This window comes from Phoca vitulina, unplaced genomic scaffold (assembly GCF_004348235.1).
Source record: "Phoca vitulina isolate PV1807 unplaced genomic scaffold, GSC_HSeal_1.0 scaffold115, whole genome shotgun sequence".
NCBI lineage: Eukaryota > Metazoa > Chordata > Mammalia > Carnivora > Phocidae > Phoca > Phoca vitulina.
This window is the reverse complement of record NW_022589818.1, coordinates 1,307,931-1,322,575: the sequence shown is the minus strand read 5'-3', so window position 1 is coordinate 1,322,575 and position 14,645 is coordinate 1,307,931. Positions and strand designations below refer to the sequence as shown.

Below are 14,645 nucleotides of genomic sequence, written 5' to 3'. Positions count from 1 at the left end.
CCTCGGGAGCCGGCGTCGGCCCGCGGGCCCGGTGCAGAGGGGGCGGGCGGCGGGGGCGGGGCGGGGCTGCGCGGTGCACCTCGGGAGCCGGCGTCGGCCCGCGGGCCCGGTGCAGAGGGGGCGGGCGGCGGGGGCGGGGCGGGGCTGCGCGGTGCACCTCGGGAGCCGGCGTCGGCCCGCGGGCCCGGTGCAGAGGGGGCGGGCGGCGGGGGCGGGGCGGGGCTGCGCGGTGCACCTCGGGAGCCGGCGTCGGCCCGCGGGCCCGGTGCAGAGGGGGCGGGCGGCGGGGGCGGGGCGGGGCTGCGCGGTGCACCTCGGGAGCCGGCGTCGGCCCGCGGGCCCGGTGCAGAGGGGGCGGGGGCGGGGCGGGGCTGCGCGGGGCACCCCGGGAGCCGGCGTCGGCCCGCGGGCCCGGTGCAGAGTAGGGGCTCGGCCGGCCTCCCCGGGCCAGGGGCCCGACCCCAGCCCCGCCCAGCCTCTGGGGCCCCGGGCCCGCTGCGTCCCCAGCAGAGGCGGCGCCGCCTTCCCGGTCAGTAGCGGAGCCGCGCAGCTCCGCCGCCCCGCCCTCGGCAGCCCCCGCTGGCTCCGCAGCCCTGCCCGACCTTCCCCCCGGGTTCCCATTCTGCTTCCGCTCCAGTCCCCGCCACACTCCCTTTTCTCTTCCAAAGGCCGGGTTCCCAATAAAAATTCCGGAAACGGGGATTTGAGTTCCAGTTCCGCTTTTTTATTTAAATAACCGAAACAACAGTCTTGGCACAGCAGAGAGAAGCTGGGTGGGGTTTGTAGGAGGCGGCGGTAGTGTGGCCTAATTGGGGGGTGGCGGGGGAAGCGAGCCTGGGTCACAGTGGGCTCCCCGCACCCCTAGTCAGGGTCAGCAGTCAGGGCTGCGGGGCTGGGGGCGCTAGAGAGAAGACCCCGAGTGATGTCACCGAGTCCGAGACGTCAGGGACGGGGGCTAAGTGAGCTCCCCCCGGCGACAGGGCCGGGGCGTCCCCGCCAGGGGTCACGGGGCTCGGAAGGCATTTTCGGCAGCCCCAGCGGCTGCGCTGGCAGCGGCGGTTCGCACGGCGGGGTTGGAGAAGACCCCGGCGGCGAATTCTTGCTGGGCCTTCTGGAAGCTGGCCCCCGTGCGGCGGTACAGGGAGTGGATCTGCAAGCCGATGGCAGAGACCATTAGCGGGCGCCGGCCGCCGGGACCCCACCGCCGCCCCATCGCCCACTCGCTGCGGCTCGGGCTTTTCCTTCGTGGCTCCCCCCACCCCAGAGGTCCAGGAGCTGAGCGCCCGCCGGGCGGCCGGGCCCTCCCTATCCTCCAGAACGACCCCCGGGCCCCCGGGGCCATGACGTCACGCTTCTGGCCCCGCCTCCCGCACAGCCCCTCACCCGCTTGAGCATCACAATTCCCAGCACGGCGATGGCGGTGAAGAACAGGGCGACCAGCAGCATGAGCACGGCCACAGCCTTGTTGGCCTTCACCACCACCAGAGCGGAGATCCAGCCACTGCCAGAAAGGGGGGCACGCGGCGGTGAGGGCGTGAGGGCGGGCCGCTCTCACCGGTGGGCACGCGGGCCCTACTCCCACCCACCCCACCAGCGGTCGCGCCCCGTCAGTCTGGCGGCTTCCCAAGTACCACAATCCCAAACCATATCCGCCCTCATCAAAGTTTGATTCCAGCTTCCGAGCAATTAGCTCGTAGCTCTCCAGGCCCTCCCAGGACATCCTCAGCCCAAACAGACCTTTCTGTTGAGGAGTCTCCATCCCCGCTTCGGAAGTGCTCACGGGTGCTTTCTCCAGGAAGCCCTCTCAGATTGACCACATGTACTTTTCCTCCCCCAAACCTAGGCCTGTCTAGAGTTCTGACTGGGCTCTCTCCATCCGGGAAGGAGGTCCTGTTTCTTTCATTAAACAAGCACTTTTCCTTCTTTTGAGCAACTCCTACCCCAGTACCTAGTGCTGACTTGGTCTAGAGGAAGGAGGGAAGGGGGTGGGTGGGGGTGGCGGGTAGCCTCACGGACCTGAACCCCCAACCTGGGATGCCAATGGCCTGGAGGACAAAGAGCACATCCTGGACGAAGAAAATGAAGAAGAAAATGAAGAAATTGAATGAACTGTCACTCCTGCGGGCAGGAAAAGTGGGGAGAGCGAGAGAAGAATTAGGGTGGGAGCAGCAGATGTGGGGCCCATCCCAAGTTCTCCACCACCCCCACCCCTCAACTTACCGGAAAGCCTTATACATGGGGCGGTACCAGCACACAAAGGAGCAGGGAGTGAAAAGGAGGACCCAGAGGATAGAGAGTCCAAAGCCGGAGCCATTGCTGGTCTCCACACAGAAGCTGGCCAGGCAGGCAAGAAAATTCAGGAGAAGAGCCAGCGTGCTGCCTGCGGGGTGGGGGTAGAGGAGACAGTGTGGGCTGCAACAGCGGCTCCTTCCCACAGCAGCCCGCCACACAACCCGCCCCAGATACGGCAGAGTAAGGAAGGGAAGCTTCTGCCTTCACAAAATCCTCAACAGCGGAGACACATCTCTATCACACGTGATCACCTTTGCAAAGACGTTTAAAGGACTCCGAAAACGTTTATGCAGGAGGACAAGAGAAAGGGGAAGAGGACAAGAACATATGTTTTCTAGAGGGTGGGAGAACAAGTTGTAAATATTATGAAAGGAGTAACCCAGGAAAATTCCTGGAGAAACTAGCCTTAAACTCAAAAGCTGAGCAGAGATGAAATGCTGAGTTCTAGGTGGGTAGGCTCCAGGGCAGGAAAGATGTAAGGTCACTACCTTTACTCTTCCTCCAAAAAAGGCTTCTCACTACTCACACATCCAGAGGTAGTACATGGTGGATACGGTCTTCTGGAATTCTTGGGGGATCTCCATGGAGATGTCCTGGAAAAAGCAGGGCTGGACTGGGCAAAAAGAAGGGACAGGGGGCCAATTGTTCTGTCGAGCTGTAAGGCAGAGAGAGAGCAGGAGGACCTGAGACGTGAGGCAGAGACCAGCAAAGGAATCACCCCTCCCTTCCACCCCAAGTCCTCTCTCCCTCCAACTCGGGGTCCGAGGAGACGAGAGAGAGTAGCAAAACCAGTGCTGATGGTGTTTACTATTATTTACAACTTCTAGGCACTATGCCAAGCACTCTGTATGGAGGACCTTATTTAATTGCCACAAGTCCTGTGAAACATGTACAAATACTACCTTTGTTTTATAAGTAAGGAAACTGAGACACTCAAGATTAAGTAACTTACCTAAGAGCTCATAGGCAGTAAATAACAGCACCCAAATTCAAACTCAGCAATGTGGCTGCATAGCCCACGCTCTTAGGTTCTTTTTGCTCCTTCAAAAGTGTCAAATGCCCGCCCCCCCCCAAGAACCCACTTACCAGCTGTGCCCCCCAGGGCAGCATGCTGCAGTTCTCGCTCCCTCCGGTCCAACTCCTCCGCCTTCCTGTTGAGCTCCTCCTGCTTCTTTAGCAGCTCAGCGGTGGCTGCTGCAGCTGAAGCCTGCCCAGAACACGCAGAGGGAGATGGGAGTCCTGGGCCCAGATCTGACCCCCACTCCCCTATCCCCACACCCTGTTTACCTGGGTGCTGTAGGAGCCATAGTTTTTGGGTTCTGTAGGGCTGAGCTTTCTCGAGGACTGCAAGGAGGGAGCCGAGGGTGGAGGCAATGGGGCAGGGGCAGGAGGCTCATAGGCTGGTGGGGGCTGTTGGTTTTGGAAAAGACTTTAGGGATCACCTAGTCCCTCCCAATGCAGGTACTAGAGTCTGCTTGAGTACCTTTAGATCCAGAACCCATTCCCCAGCCTCGCCCCGGACCCAGAGAGTTGAACCTCTGTCAGAGAACTCTTTCCTAAGCTGCGGCAGCCCTCGTCACCCCCCACATCCTATCCCTTAGTCAGGACGCAAGGCACTCATCTACCGAACCCACCCCCTTCACTTTTTAAAGCTCTTAGCATTTTCTATTCCATGGGACAAACAGGTCCGGTCCTCCTCATTCCTTGCCCTCTAAATGCATGCCTAAGCATAACTGGTTTTCTCCTCAACTCCTACCAGCCCCATTCTTTCCTTTCTTCAAAGAAGCCTCCCCAGATACAGCTCTGGTTCAGGCGTTGCCGGTCTCCAAGTCCTCCCAGGACTGACGCTTAGGGCTCAAACGGGATCGTTGGCCCTCGTGTCCCCAGAAGGGTTAGGCAAGCCATGGCAGACTGGCCTCTCTCCGGGGGCTAAGATCCTTTGCATGCAGAAAAGTCCCCGGTATCCCGACAGAGTGGGCTTACAGGCACGCCCTCCCCCTCCCTGCCATCCTTGCTCCGAGAATCTCACCTCCCGGGTCTCAAAAGGGTTGTAGACGTCAAGGGTGGCATACTGCGGGCTGGGTCGGTGCTGGATCACAGCTGGGTCCTGTGGGCAGAGCTGGGGCTCAGCTGGCACCTGGGGCCTGGGGGAACTCCCTGGAGCCTCTTCCGATGCCTGTGGCTCCAAGCACTGCACGTCGGAGGCCACGCTGCCGTCCCAACATCTGCCCCCAAGCCTTCACCCCACACTGCTAGCACCAGCTCCATATAGGGGCAGGGCCCGCCCCCCAGGGTGCTCACTGGTCTGGAGTCACCGTCACCCCCACGTGGCGGCCCTTCCCCGGAACAAATGTCAGGACTGGGAAGACAAGTTAGCCCGTCCAGACCCGCGAAGAGTCCACCAAGCTAGCCAGAGAAGGCCCGCGCGTCACCTGAAAGGGGTTGTCAAGCTCGCCGGGCCCGGCGAAGGGGTTTCCGCCGTCTCCGCTCTGAGCCATGTTTGCAACCGCGACCTGGGCCGCCCCTGCCCTCCACGCCCCTGCGCGGCGGCGGCGGCGGCTCCCGGAGCTCCCTCCGCTCCTCCCGGTCCCCCCGCTCGGCTCTGCACGGATTGGCCGCGAAGGCCGGAAGGGCCCCGAGGCTCCCTGCAGCGGCGGCGGGCTGCGCCTGCGCCTCGGCTACAGCCGAAGACGGAAGCGCCCCACGTGACGCAAGGCCCCGCCCACCAACGAACTACAGCTCCCGGCAGGCCCCGCGGCGGGGTCCCGGCCCGCTCTGCCGAGACATCCGGCGGGAGTCCTGCCTCCGGCGCGGGCCGCTGACTAGCCTGGGCTCCCGCCCGGTGGCCACCGCAACCGGACCTTCCCCAATGCTCACCTCGCTGGATGGAACAGGTGCCTCGGTTCTAACCCGGAGGAAGCACCCCACCCGTCACCAACCGCCCCCCCCCCGCGCCAGACACACGGGGATCCGCGGGCGGTGGGCTCCGGGGGACTTGGGAGGGTGAGATGGACTCCCTTCATCCACAAACTCGGAAGGGCTGCCAATCTCCCTATCCCTCCAGCCCAGCATCCCACACCTCCGACTCCAGGAGTGGGGGTCCGATGAAGCACGTCATTTTTATTTCACAAAGACTGTACAAAATTCCTTATAAAACATGGGCTAGGTGCCACCTGGTTACCTCCTCCTGCCCCCGTCCAACTCCACTGTGAGGGGGCAGGGGAGGATGGGAAGTGTGTGGGATGAACAGCGTTCTGTACAAGGCTGGGGAGGGAGCAACAGGTACAAGTTCTTCCATATTTACACTATTTCACATATTCACAGGTATACAGGGAGCCAGGAGGAAGGGGCGGACTCCGGCTCTGTTCTCTTGTATAAAAAAGCACCAGTGTCCTGGACTGGACACCCACTGCTGGAGGAGATGCAGGGGGGCCCAGGGCCTGATCGTCACCGACTGATATCCCGACTGGAGTCCCACAACTTGGTGTTGGGTGGCTCAGCCCGAAGGCGGGCGAAGAAAGGATGCTGAAGGGCTTCACCCAAGGTCAACCGCTTAGCAGGTTCATACTCTAGCATGCTTTCAATCAGATCGAAGAGCTGGTGGTGTTCCTCTGCCTCTGAGGTCAGATACCGCTGGTGGTGGAGGGCAGGAAAAAGGTGAGGAGGCACAATGCCTTACAAGTCCTGCCTTTTTCTTCAAGGCCCTAGCTTTCAACCTTGGAGGACCAAGGCTCTGCCATTTACCAATACTATTACGAATACAACCTTACCAGGAGCACACCGTCACCAGGATTTCTGATATTACTGTTCGATCTACCTTCCCACTAGCACAATTACTTCCTTCATACTCTTTGAAAGTTCTATGTGTATATCTTTGTCAATTTCATGAATCTTCTTTAGCTCCTCATTAAAATGTGAGCTCTTCAAAGGTAGTTTATTCTTTTCTGACTCAAGAATCCAGGACATTGCTTTGATCTCTGGTTGGCTCAAGAAAGACTTGGCTGTCTAACCTCCTTCCCTCCAAAAACCACTCCCTCTTATCTCTCTTCTACTGACCAAAGATGTCTTCTTTCAGTTTTCCCCCTTCCTTCCTAACTCTGCTTGTGAAGTGCCTTCCAGGGGCAGAGCACCTTAGGAAGGAAGTGACCTTTGGGCGGTAAGCACTATCTCACCCCTGCCTGGCTCACCCGCAGTGGTTTGCAGTTTTCTCGTACGTAGCGCCCAGCTGATGTGTTCTCATCCCAATCCAGGCGACCCCGATAAAAATATTTCTGCTTCCTAGAAAGGAAGGGGAGGTTGAGGGGTCAGGAGGTTCCTTTTGTTGTGGGATACTTCCCTTATTCCCCCATGTGAGAGTAGCTGGGGGGGGGGGGGGGGGAGGGTGTCAAAAAAAAAAAAAAAAAGAAAATGATGTGAAATAGACCGGTCTTGTGGAGAAAAAGGAAAAGATTTTAAGTCCCCCCCACACCCTCAAGGTTCACCTTGTCTTTCGGATCATCCGGGAAGGGATAGGACCCAAGATCCTTTCCATCATGGCTAGATGCTCTCTGTTGTCATGGGTCTGGGAAACAAAGACAGAACTGAGCATGGGACTGAGAACATGCTGCTGGAGACCAGCTTCCAGGACGATAAGCAATGTGGAGTGAGCAGGCAGGTCCTCAGCAGACAAGGAAACCAGGCAGAATGCCAGGTGGCTATAGAAGACACCCCACCCCTTACCTGGAACAGCGTGAAGCCAACATAATACTCGAAGATGATGCAGCCTATGCTCCACACATCACAAGGCTGTGACCAGCCCAACTCTGGGGGGAGGAGGAGGGACAAGGTGTTATGATGCTTAGGGGGCCCCCCCCTCCCCACCACCCACGCTCACATACTTGGACAACCTTGTTCCCCCACTTGCCCCCGCTTACCGAGGATGACCTCTGGTGCCCGGTAATGGCGAGTGGACACAATGGTACTATGGTGTTCGTGGTCAAAGGTGGCACTGCCGAAGTCCACCACCCGCACAGCTGTGCTCTTCACGCTGCGTTCATCTCGTTTCTAGGAGCAGAGCAGGAAGACGATGGACCCCAGCCACCCTGGACCAAGACTCTTACGACTATTCTCTAAAGTGCTTTCAGGCCTTAAAAAAAGCACCTCGACCTGCTTACTCCCATAACGCACTGGAGAATCCACTTTACAGCTTCCCCCGTATCCTGCAGATAATTTAGGAGTGGGAAAGGATTAAGGAATGATCATGGCATAGCATGCAAGTCCCTGTGCATCTGGACTTTTTCCAAGTGACTGGTATACAGCGTTTCTGAAAATAGATCAAGAGAACTGAGCTTCCCTTACGGAGAAGAAAGTCCAAACCAAATATCTTAGAAGCATTTGCACTCTATTGGAAAGTTATCTGAGGTCCTCCTCAAAAGTTCTCTTCCAATTTAAGTCTTCTTCAACCTCTCCCCTTCAATCTACTCTGGTATTCTGGTTTACTCAGAGCCAGACCGGGAGAGAATACGGGAGAAAGCAAAAGGGAGGAAAGGGGCTACGAGAAAGGAAAAGTGGCATGGCTGCCTGTCCCTCTTACCTTCTCTAGATTGTAGGTGAGCTCATAGTCTGAATTCACAAACAGAATATTTTCAGGCTTGAGGTCCGTATGTGTCAGCTTGTTATCATGGAGGACTGCAGGGGAGAAGGCCAAGTCAAGGTTGGTCCAGGTGGCCAGGGCTAACTGGCACCAGTGACCCCAAGTCTGGTCACCTGGCTCAAAGCTGGTGAGGAGGCAGGTCCAGAATCACTAGGCTGCTCTCTGCTCTACATCCAAATGAAATGCCTGGTCTAAGAAGCCGTACGCTTATCAATGTAAGACACAAACGTAATTCTCAACTGATGTATAAAGAGTCTGCCATGCATTTTATTTTTGTCTTTTGACGTATGTGCTTGACATTCTGTGAATTCAACTCCATAAGCCTGCATAGTTATGAAAACCCAAGAGGAACCATGTACTTGTCTGGCTCCCCTACCTGGCCCCCTTGGTTGCACTCGTCCCTGCTCCCACCTTTGCTGGAAATGGAGAGCATCTCAGCTCAGACAAACATAAACCTCTAGCTTGAGGAGCCTTTTTGTCTCTTTGTGTTTGCAGCCTGACTTAACACTTTCCCAAGGAAGGGAAATGAAGAGAAAAAAGGTAATTCAATGCTTTGATTTCAGAAGCTTTCTCTTCCAGCTCCCTTTAGATTTTTGCATGTGGAGTAAGACTCATCAGTGATGCTGAGGACACTGGTCAAGGAGTCAAGTGAGGAAGCTGTCAACGTGACAGTAAGAGAACTGCAGATAATCAAGTTGACAGCTGAGGGGCTCAGCCAATGTAAACGGACACAGAAGAGGTCCCACAGAGGGAGGGGCTGCCCCAAGTCCACCTCGGCCCACCGCACTCACACTTGACGGCCTGGCACAGCTGGAAGGCCATGTGGCGCACTTGGTGGATGGGGTAGGGCAGGTAGTTGTTGTCTTTGAGGAAATCGAAGGTGCTAAGACCCAGAAGCTCGAAAGAGATGCACATGTGGCCATGGTAGTCAAACCAGTCAAACATCTGCACACAGAGGCTAGAAGAGAGATGGGGGAGGGGGAGGTCTGATGAGCTCCTATCTGCCCACCACCCCTCCAACAAGGAGGGACCACAAAGCTTGTGTAAAAACACGCCAGCTAGCATCACCGACAAAACTCAGTTCAGCGACGGAACGGCCTTTCCGGCAGACCCAAGAAGAGAGATACTACCTGCCGAGCTTCAAACCATTTTCCTGCATCATTTTAAATAGTTAAAACAATTCTACTGGCTAAGAGTGGGATGCCAGGCTCCAGTATGGACCCTGAATTGTCAAACTGTCATTCCTAAACCCTGACCCCAGCTCCCACTCCTAAAATTCATTGACCATCAGCCACCAGTGGGCCCATGATTATACCGATCGTCTTCTTGTGTCTTTGTTTAATGCCATTATACTTTTAGCTTATAAAAGGTCCATGGACAGAAATATTACATACAAATGTCTGGGGCCTCATCAGTACAGAAAGCTCAAATGACTTTTTGATGAAAATGCTAATTCTCAGTCTCAGGGCCATTTCCAGGGCCCAGCTCTCCAGAGGCTACCCTGGGCTGGGGCCAAACTGCAGAGCAATCTCACTGCCCTGGAAACACAGGGAATGGATTACAGCACATCAGACCCTCCCTTCCTGCCCCTACCGTTCTACTAGTCTAAGATGACGAACAAAAAATGAATGGATGAGAAGGTCTAGGACTCCGCTGCCTGCCTAACCGAGGCCTGGAAGGTGTTCCTGTATAGGACTGGAGCCTCTCACACTCCCCACAGACTCCTTTGCTTCCTTACTTCTTGTTGTCAGGGTCCTTCTCGTTGATTTTCTCCAGGACATTGATTTCAAGTCGAGCTGCTTCCTTGTACTTTTCCACATTCTTAATGATCTTCAGGGCAACTCGAGCCCCACCCCTGTGGGATGGCAGAAGAGGTTTTTGCTGGGTCGTCAAAACCATCTCAGACTGAATGGGGCTGTCTGGGGATTAAGAAATCCTACCTTTGGCTAATCAGCAAAAAAGCCCCAGATAACCCTCACTACCTCTTTATACTAGCAGGTATGGAACAGGGAGGGAGGGGGCTGTAGTTACCTTCGATGGTCGACACACTGTACAACTCGGCCAAAGGTCCCCTCTCCCAAAGTGCTTACAATTTCATCTGAAATGAAAAAGAGCAGGGTCGGGGAGAGGGAGGGAGAGAAGGTGGGGAATGAGCTGAGTAGGAAGAAAAAGGGGTACAGCAACCTGGGGTGAGGAGATGAAGGAAGGGGGAACAGATACAGATGGTCACAGGGGAAGAACACCCCTGCGTGATTCCCACCACCTTTAACCCAGGGGCCATGAGAGCTGGGAGTGGACAGCAGAGGTCAATTCTCAACAGCAACTCAAACCACCCAGATAAACACCACCACTGAGGAAAGGCAAGAAGCTGTGACTTGGGTTGGCTCGGGACGTTAGGATGGCTATGGGACCATTACAGGCTATAGGATTGTTACGATTTGGCTTGTACATCGCTCTTGTAGCCAGTCCCCGACGTGGTAGATGAGGTGGCCCTCAGCGTCGTCCTCTACACTCTTGGCTCTCCGGCTGCTGTGCTGCTGGCGGGGGGCGGGGGGGGTCGGAGCGAGCCAGGTGTCGGAGCGGGGGCCGGAGGGAGGCGGGGTGGGTGGTGGAGGGGTCACCGGTCACAGGCGCCCAGCCAGGGGGGACAGACGATGATGGGGGACAGTGGAAGGGAACACGTCAGATGCAGTAAGGCGGATCGGGGTGAGAAGAGAGAGCGGCGCATAATCCCAAGTCCCCAAACCCAAAACGGGAACAGGGAGAGGAACGGGCAGAGCAGAGAGGTGGTGTCGTCGCCAGTGTCACCCACGACCCCATGCTCCACACAACGCCCTTCCAGACAGGCACAGATCTCCCTTTGCCCCCCACCCAAGCCCACCTGCTGAGGGGGCCCTGGAGCCCAGAGCTTGTGGGAAAGAGGCTATTCACAAGCAAGGTCCCCGCTAGAGTGGAAGCCTCTGCGACACAGGAGCTGCGCCCGACACGGTCAGCCCAGCATGCCGAGGAGGGCACTGGGGTTCACAAGCACGCTGTGCCCGTCCGGCTCCGGAGCAGACCCCAGGGCCCTCCGGGAGCCGCAGCGCTTCGGAGAGAGCGGACGGACTCAGCGCCCGCGGCGGCGCTCACGCCCCATCGCTGAGCTGAGAACAAGGATGCTTGGCACTTACCGGGCTCCCAGGGGGCAGGCGAGCGGGGAGAGCAAGGGCCCGGCGGCACTCACCGAGGACGAGCGGCTGAACGTCCGGCTGCGCCGCCTCCGGCGCCGGGGCTTCCTGCGGCTGCCGCGCTGGCTGCGGAAGCTGCTGTCCTCGCGGGGGAACTCGCACGAGTGCCGGAAGCCGGCCTCGCAGCACGCCTCGCCCCGGGCCCGGCTGCAGCCGTTGCGCCTGTAGCTGCCGTAGTACCGCCGCTCGCACGCCCTCCGGTCCGACGAGCGGTCGCCGTAGCTGCTGGGGGACAGCACGGCCGCTAAGGGCACCGCCCCGCCGCACGACGGGCCGCGCGGCCCTCAGCACCAGCGGCGGGGCCAGGACACCCGCCTCACGCACTCGGGAGGTCACCGAGGGCCGAGGCCAGAACAGCGCAGTAACGGGGCACAGAGGAGGATCCCCGCGGCCCCGGGTCACCACGACCTCCGGAAGGACAGCGGCAGGACGACTGCTCTGGGGCCTGCTCTCCCCTCCGGCGACACAGCGAATGGAGCCAAGAGCCATTTCTTTCCTAACTTCCGGTCTTGCTCCGAACTGCCCCCCGCCCCCAGGACACGCCGCTGTCATTCAAACCTCACAGACCTTCGTCCTGTCTGTCAGGACAGCAGCTAGCTCTAGACCCCAGTCTTCTGCGCCTCCTTTCCCTTTGCCTGAGACACTCTCCCTTGTCCTCCAGACCAGCCTGGATGGCACGTTCTCTAGGAAAGTTGTCCCGAATTACACATCCCACTCCACTCCCACCGACACCGCCGGACGCCCCGTCGGCCCGACTGCATTCCTCCTCTATGAGAACCGCCTTAGCACCACAGCGCAAACGGCTTGTGCCGTTAACAGTCCTATCGCCTTACCCCGACCGCTCAGCGTGTAACCAATAAATCTTTAACACGTAACTGAGTGAGTGACCTTGAACCCAAGTTTCTCCTCCTGAAGCCTCACCTCCGAGAACGGACATGGTAGCTGTCTTCCCGCCGGCGCCGCCGGGTCCGGTCACTGCTACTTGACCAGGAGCGGCTTCTTCGTCGCTTATGCTTTCGGCTCCGATAGTGCTCATGGTAACTGCCCCGGCTGCCTCGCTCTGAGGAATGGTACCTTCGGGGATGAGGCATCTGGAAGGGAAGGAAAAACAGCAATAGTGGGGAAAAGCTCTGAGTTTTCAGAATTCTGCTCCGAGGCCTAGCTGCTCCAGAGATGCTAAGCTGCTTTCTGCTCTTTTACTTCTACTTCATTTTATGACGTACAACTTCCTTGGTCTTCCTTGTGCTTATAATTTCTCCTTAGTGGAGTGGGATATATATCACCTACAAACTCTGGTGGAAAACTCTAGGAACCCTCCCCTCCCCTCAGGCCAGCCCCTTCCCCTCATTGCTCTACTGATTCCCCTCAAACTTGGCTCCAGGAAGAACTTTAGATCTGGGCCACAGCTCATTACAGGTGGGACTGTGTAACTGATGTCTCCGTTCATCCTTGGCTGGAATCTAAACTACACCTGTGCCATTTCTGAGTTCCTCACAACTCGATAGAATAACATTTTTGTATACATCATCATAATAAATGTTTTACAATTATTAAGAGTGTATCTTTGTCTTCCCAACCAGACCATTCTGTGTCCTGTGGGCAGGAATCCGGTTTACCAGGCTTCTGCATATAGCAGTACTAAATATAAGCAAGTTCCAGGGATTTGGGTCTGACCTCTTGAACTGTGTTTTTTTTTTTTTTTTTTAAGATTTTATTTATTTATTTGACAGAGAGAGAGACAGCGAGAGAGGGAACACAAGCAGGGAGAGTGGGAGAGGGAGAAGCAGGCTTCTCGCTGAGCAGGGAGCCCGATGCGGGGCTCGATCCCAGGACCCTGGGATCATGACCTGAGCCGAAGGCAGACGCTTAACGGCTGAGCCACCCAGGCGCCCCCCTCTTGAACTGTCTTAATCACCTTTCACATCACTGGCCAAATCCCCCTTAAAAGTTTTTAACACAGGAGGCCCCAAGCTGCAGTCAGCTTCCCATTTGGCCCCTCCCCTCTTGTGCTTAAGAAGTACTGAATAACTGGTTTTTAATTAATATCAGCACTACTTGGCTAAAAGCTGGCCCCCTTCCAGTTAGTTATTCGAACTGGAATAGCATTGGTACACAAATACTTTTTTCCTTAAAAGAAAAAAACAAAGAAAAATCACTAGAAAAATAAGTATATGCGAACAAAATAAAATTATATAGGCCTAGGGACAGAAGTCTTATGGGGGGGGGATTAGATGTGGAAAGGCTTAATGACTCCAACATCTGGCTTTCATTCTGAACTACTTCCCACCTCCTCATATTGAGGAGGAGGATGATCTTTGATTCGGTGCCGCTCCAACAAGGCCAAACGCAGGAATCCCAGGTAATCCACCTTGTTTAGCACAGCCACATCAACATCCCACCACCAACACACCGCCCCCGAAGGTCCTCACGGCCCCTCCCCACCCGAGGCACCTCCAGTTCACCTCTCTCAACTTGTAAACCTCCCCCGCCCTCCTTTCTCACTCCGAAAGCCCAGAACCAACTCCTCGAGTCCAACTCTCTGCAGTCGCTCCCAGTGACACGGCGGTGTCTTCCTCGTCCCCAGCCTTGGTCCAACTTTGGTGTTCCGCTCCTTCCCATCTCTGGAACCACTCCCATCCCCGCTCCATCGCCCCTTCTCCGACTCCGGCCCCTCCCGAGTTCCCATAGGTCCTCCCGGGTCCACCGAGGGCAGGCCGGTCTTCCTCCTCACCTCCTACTCCTCACCTCGGCCGCCTCGCAGGGCTCTACCCTCCTCCTCCCCTCGCGCCCCGCGGCCGGGCCCCCAGCCCCACTCTGCCCCCTCCCGCTCCGCGGTCGCCATCTTTCCGCGCGGCCCCGCGGCCCGCCAGCCCGCGCGCTCACCGTTCTGGCGGCGAGGCCCGTGCGCTTGTCCCACAGGAAGTCCGTGATGGCGGCGGCACTGCGGCCGGAGTCCCGGCACCCCCGCGGCGACGAAGTGCGGCTCCACCCCCCCCAACCCGAGACCCTGGGACCTCCCGCCTCGTTCCCGGGCTCCGCTCCAGTCCCGCCCGCCCCGGCTCCGTCCCCGCCCCCAGGGTCCGCTCGGCGCCGCTCGCACCGCCCCCGCCCGGGGCCCGATCCCAGCTCGGTCTCCGGCTGTGGCCTCTCCGATCCGCCGCCGCCACCGCGAGCGCGCACGCACGCACGCACGCACGTCCCGCGCCACCTCCCAGCGACCCCCCCCCCGGGCCCCGCCCCCAGGGCGGCGCGCACGCCGCCGCGTCCTCGCGTAGCTCGCGGGCGCGGCTGTGGGAGCGCCGGGGGCGCGGGGGCGGGAGTTCCTGCGGGCGGGCGGCGGGGTGCGCTCCGCCCCGCCGCGCTGCCTTCCTTCTCCTTCCTCGGTCTGTGCCTTCCGGAACACTTGTGGGGCTGACTCTGCGAGCTGGGGGGGTTGGAGAGGAACCTGGAAGTTGTCATTTACGGGGCGTCGGCGCTCAGCACACCTTTTGAGG

At 58.0% G+C, this 14,645-nt stretch overlaps 2 protein-coding genes across 5 annotated transcripts; both read right to left on the bottom strand.

Moving 5' to 3' along the window:
- Positions 1–708: 708 nt before the first annotated feature.
- Positions 709–4,958, bottom strand: SCAMP3 (secretory carrier membrane protein 3). Its single transcript, XM_032398281.1, has 9 exons — positions 4,725–4,958; positions 4,322–4,399; positions 3,580–3,702; positions 3,379–3,499; positions 2,819–2,947; positions 2,221–2,380; positions 2,017–2,118; positions 1,384–1,501; positions 709–1,150 (listed from the first exon to the last, which is right to left on the bottom strand). The coding sequence occupies exons 1-9, from the start codon at positions 4,788–4,790 to the stop codon at positions 1,004–1,006; spliced, it is 1,044 nt and encodes a 347-aa protein (XP_032254172.1). The 5' UTR covers positions 4,791–4,958; the 3' UTR covers positions 709–1,003.
- A 434-nt stretch (positions 4,959–5,392) lies between these two features.
- On the bottom strand, positions 5,393–14,318 carry CLK2 (CDC like kinase 2). 4 transcript variants are annotated; one of them, XM_032398391.1, is made up of 13 exons: positions 14,035–14,318; positions 12,073–12,242; positions 11,148–11,376; positions 10,374–10,461; positions 9,956–10,022; positions 9,663–9,779; positions 8,716–8,882; positions 7,865–7,959; positions 7,206–7,335; positions 7,012–7,094; positions 6,774–6,853; positions 6,480–6,570; positions 5,393–5,925 (listed from the first exon to the last, which is right to left on the bottom strand). In XM_032398391.1, the coding sequence occupies exons 2-13, from the start codon at positions 12,240–12,242 to the stop codon at positions 5,740–5,742; spliced, it is 1,503 nt and encodes a 500-aa protein (XP_032254282.1). In that variant the 5' UTR covers positions 14,035–14,318; the 3' UTR covers positions 5,393–5,739. The 4 variants fall into 4 exon arrangements, with proteins under 4 accessions (XP_032254282.1, XP_032254283.1, XP_032254284.1 ...); XM_032398392.1 differs by having other exon boundaries at positions 10,374–10,458; XM_032398393.1 differs by having other exon boundaries at positions 11,148–11,373.
- Between the last annotated feature and the right edge of the window lie 327 nt (positions 14,319–14,645).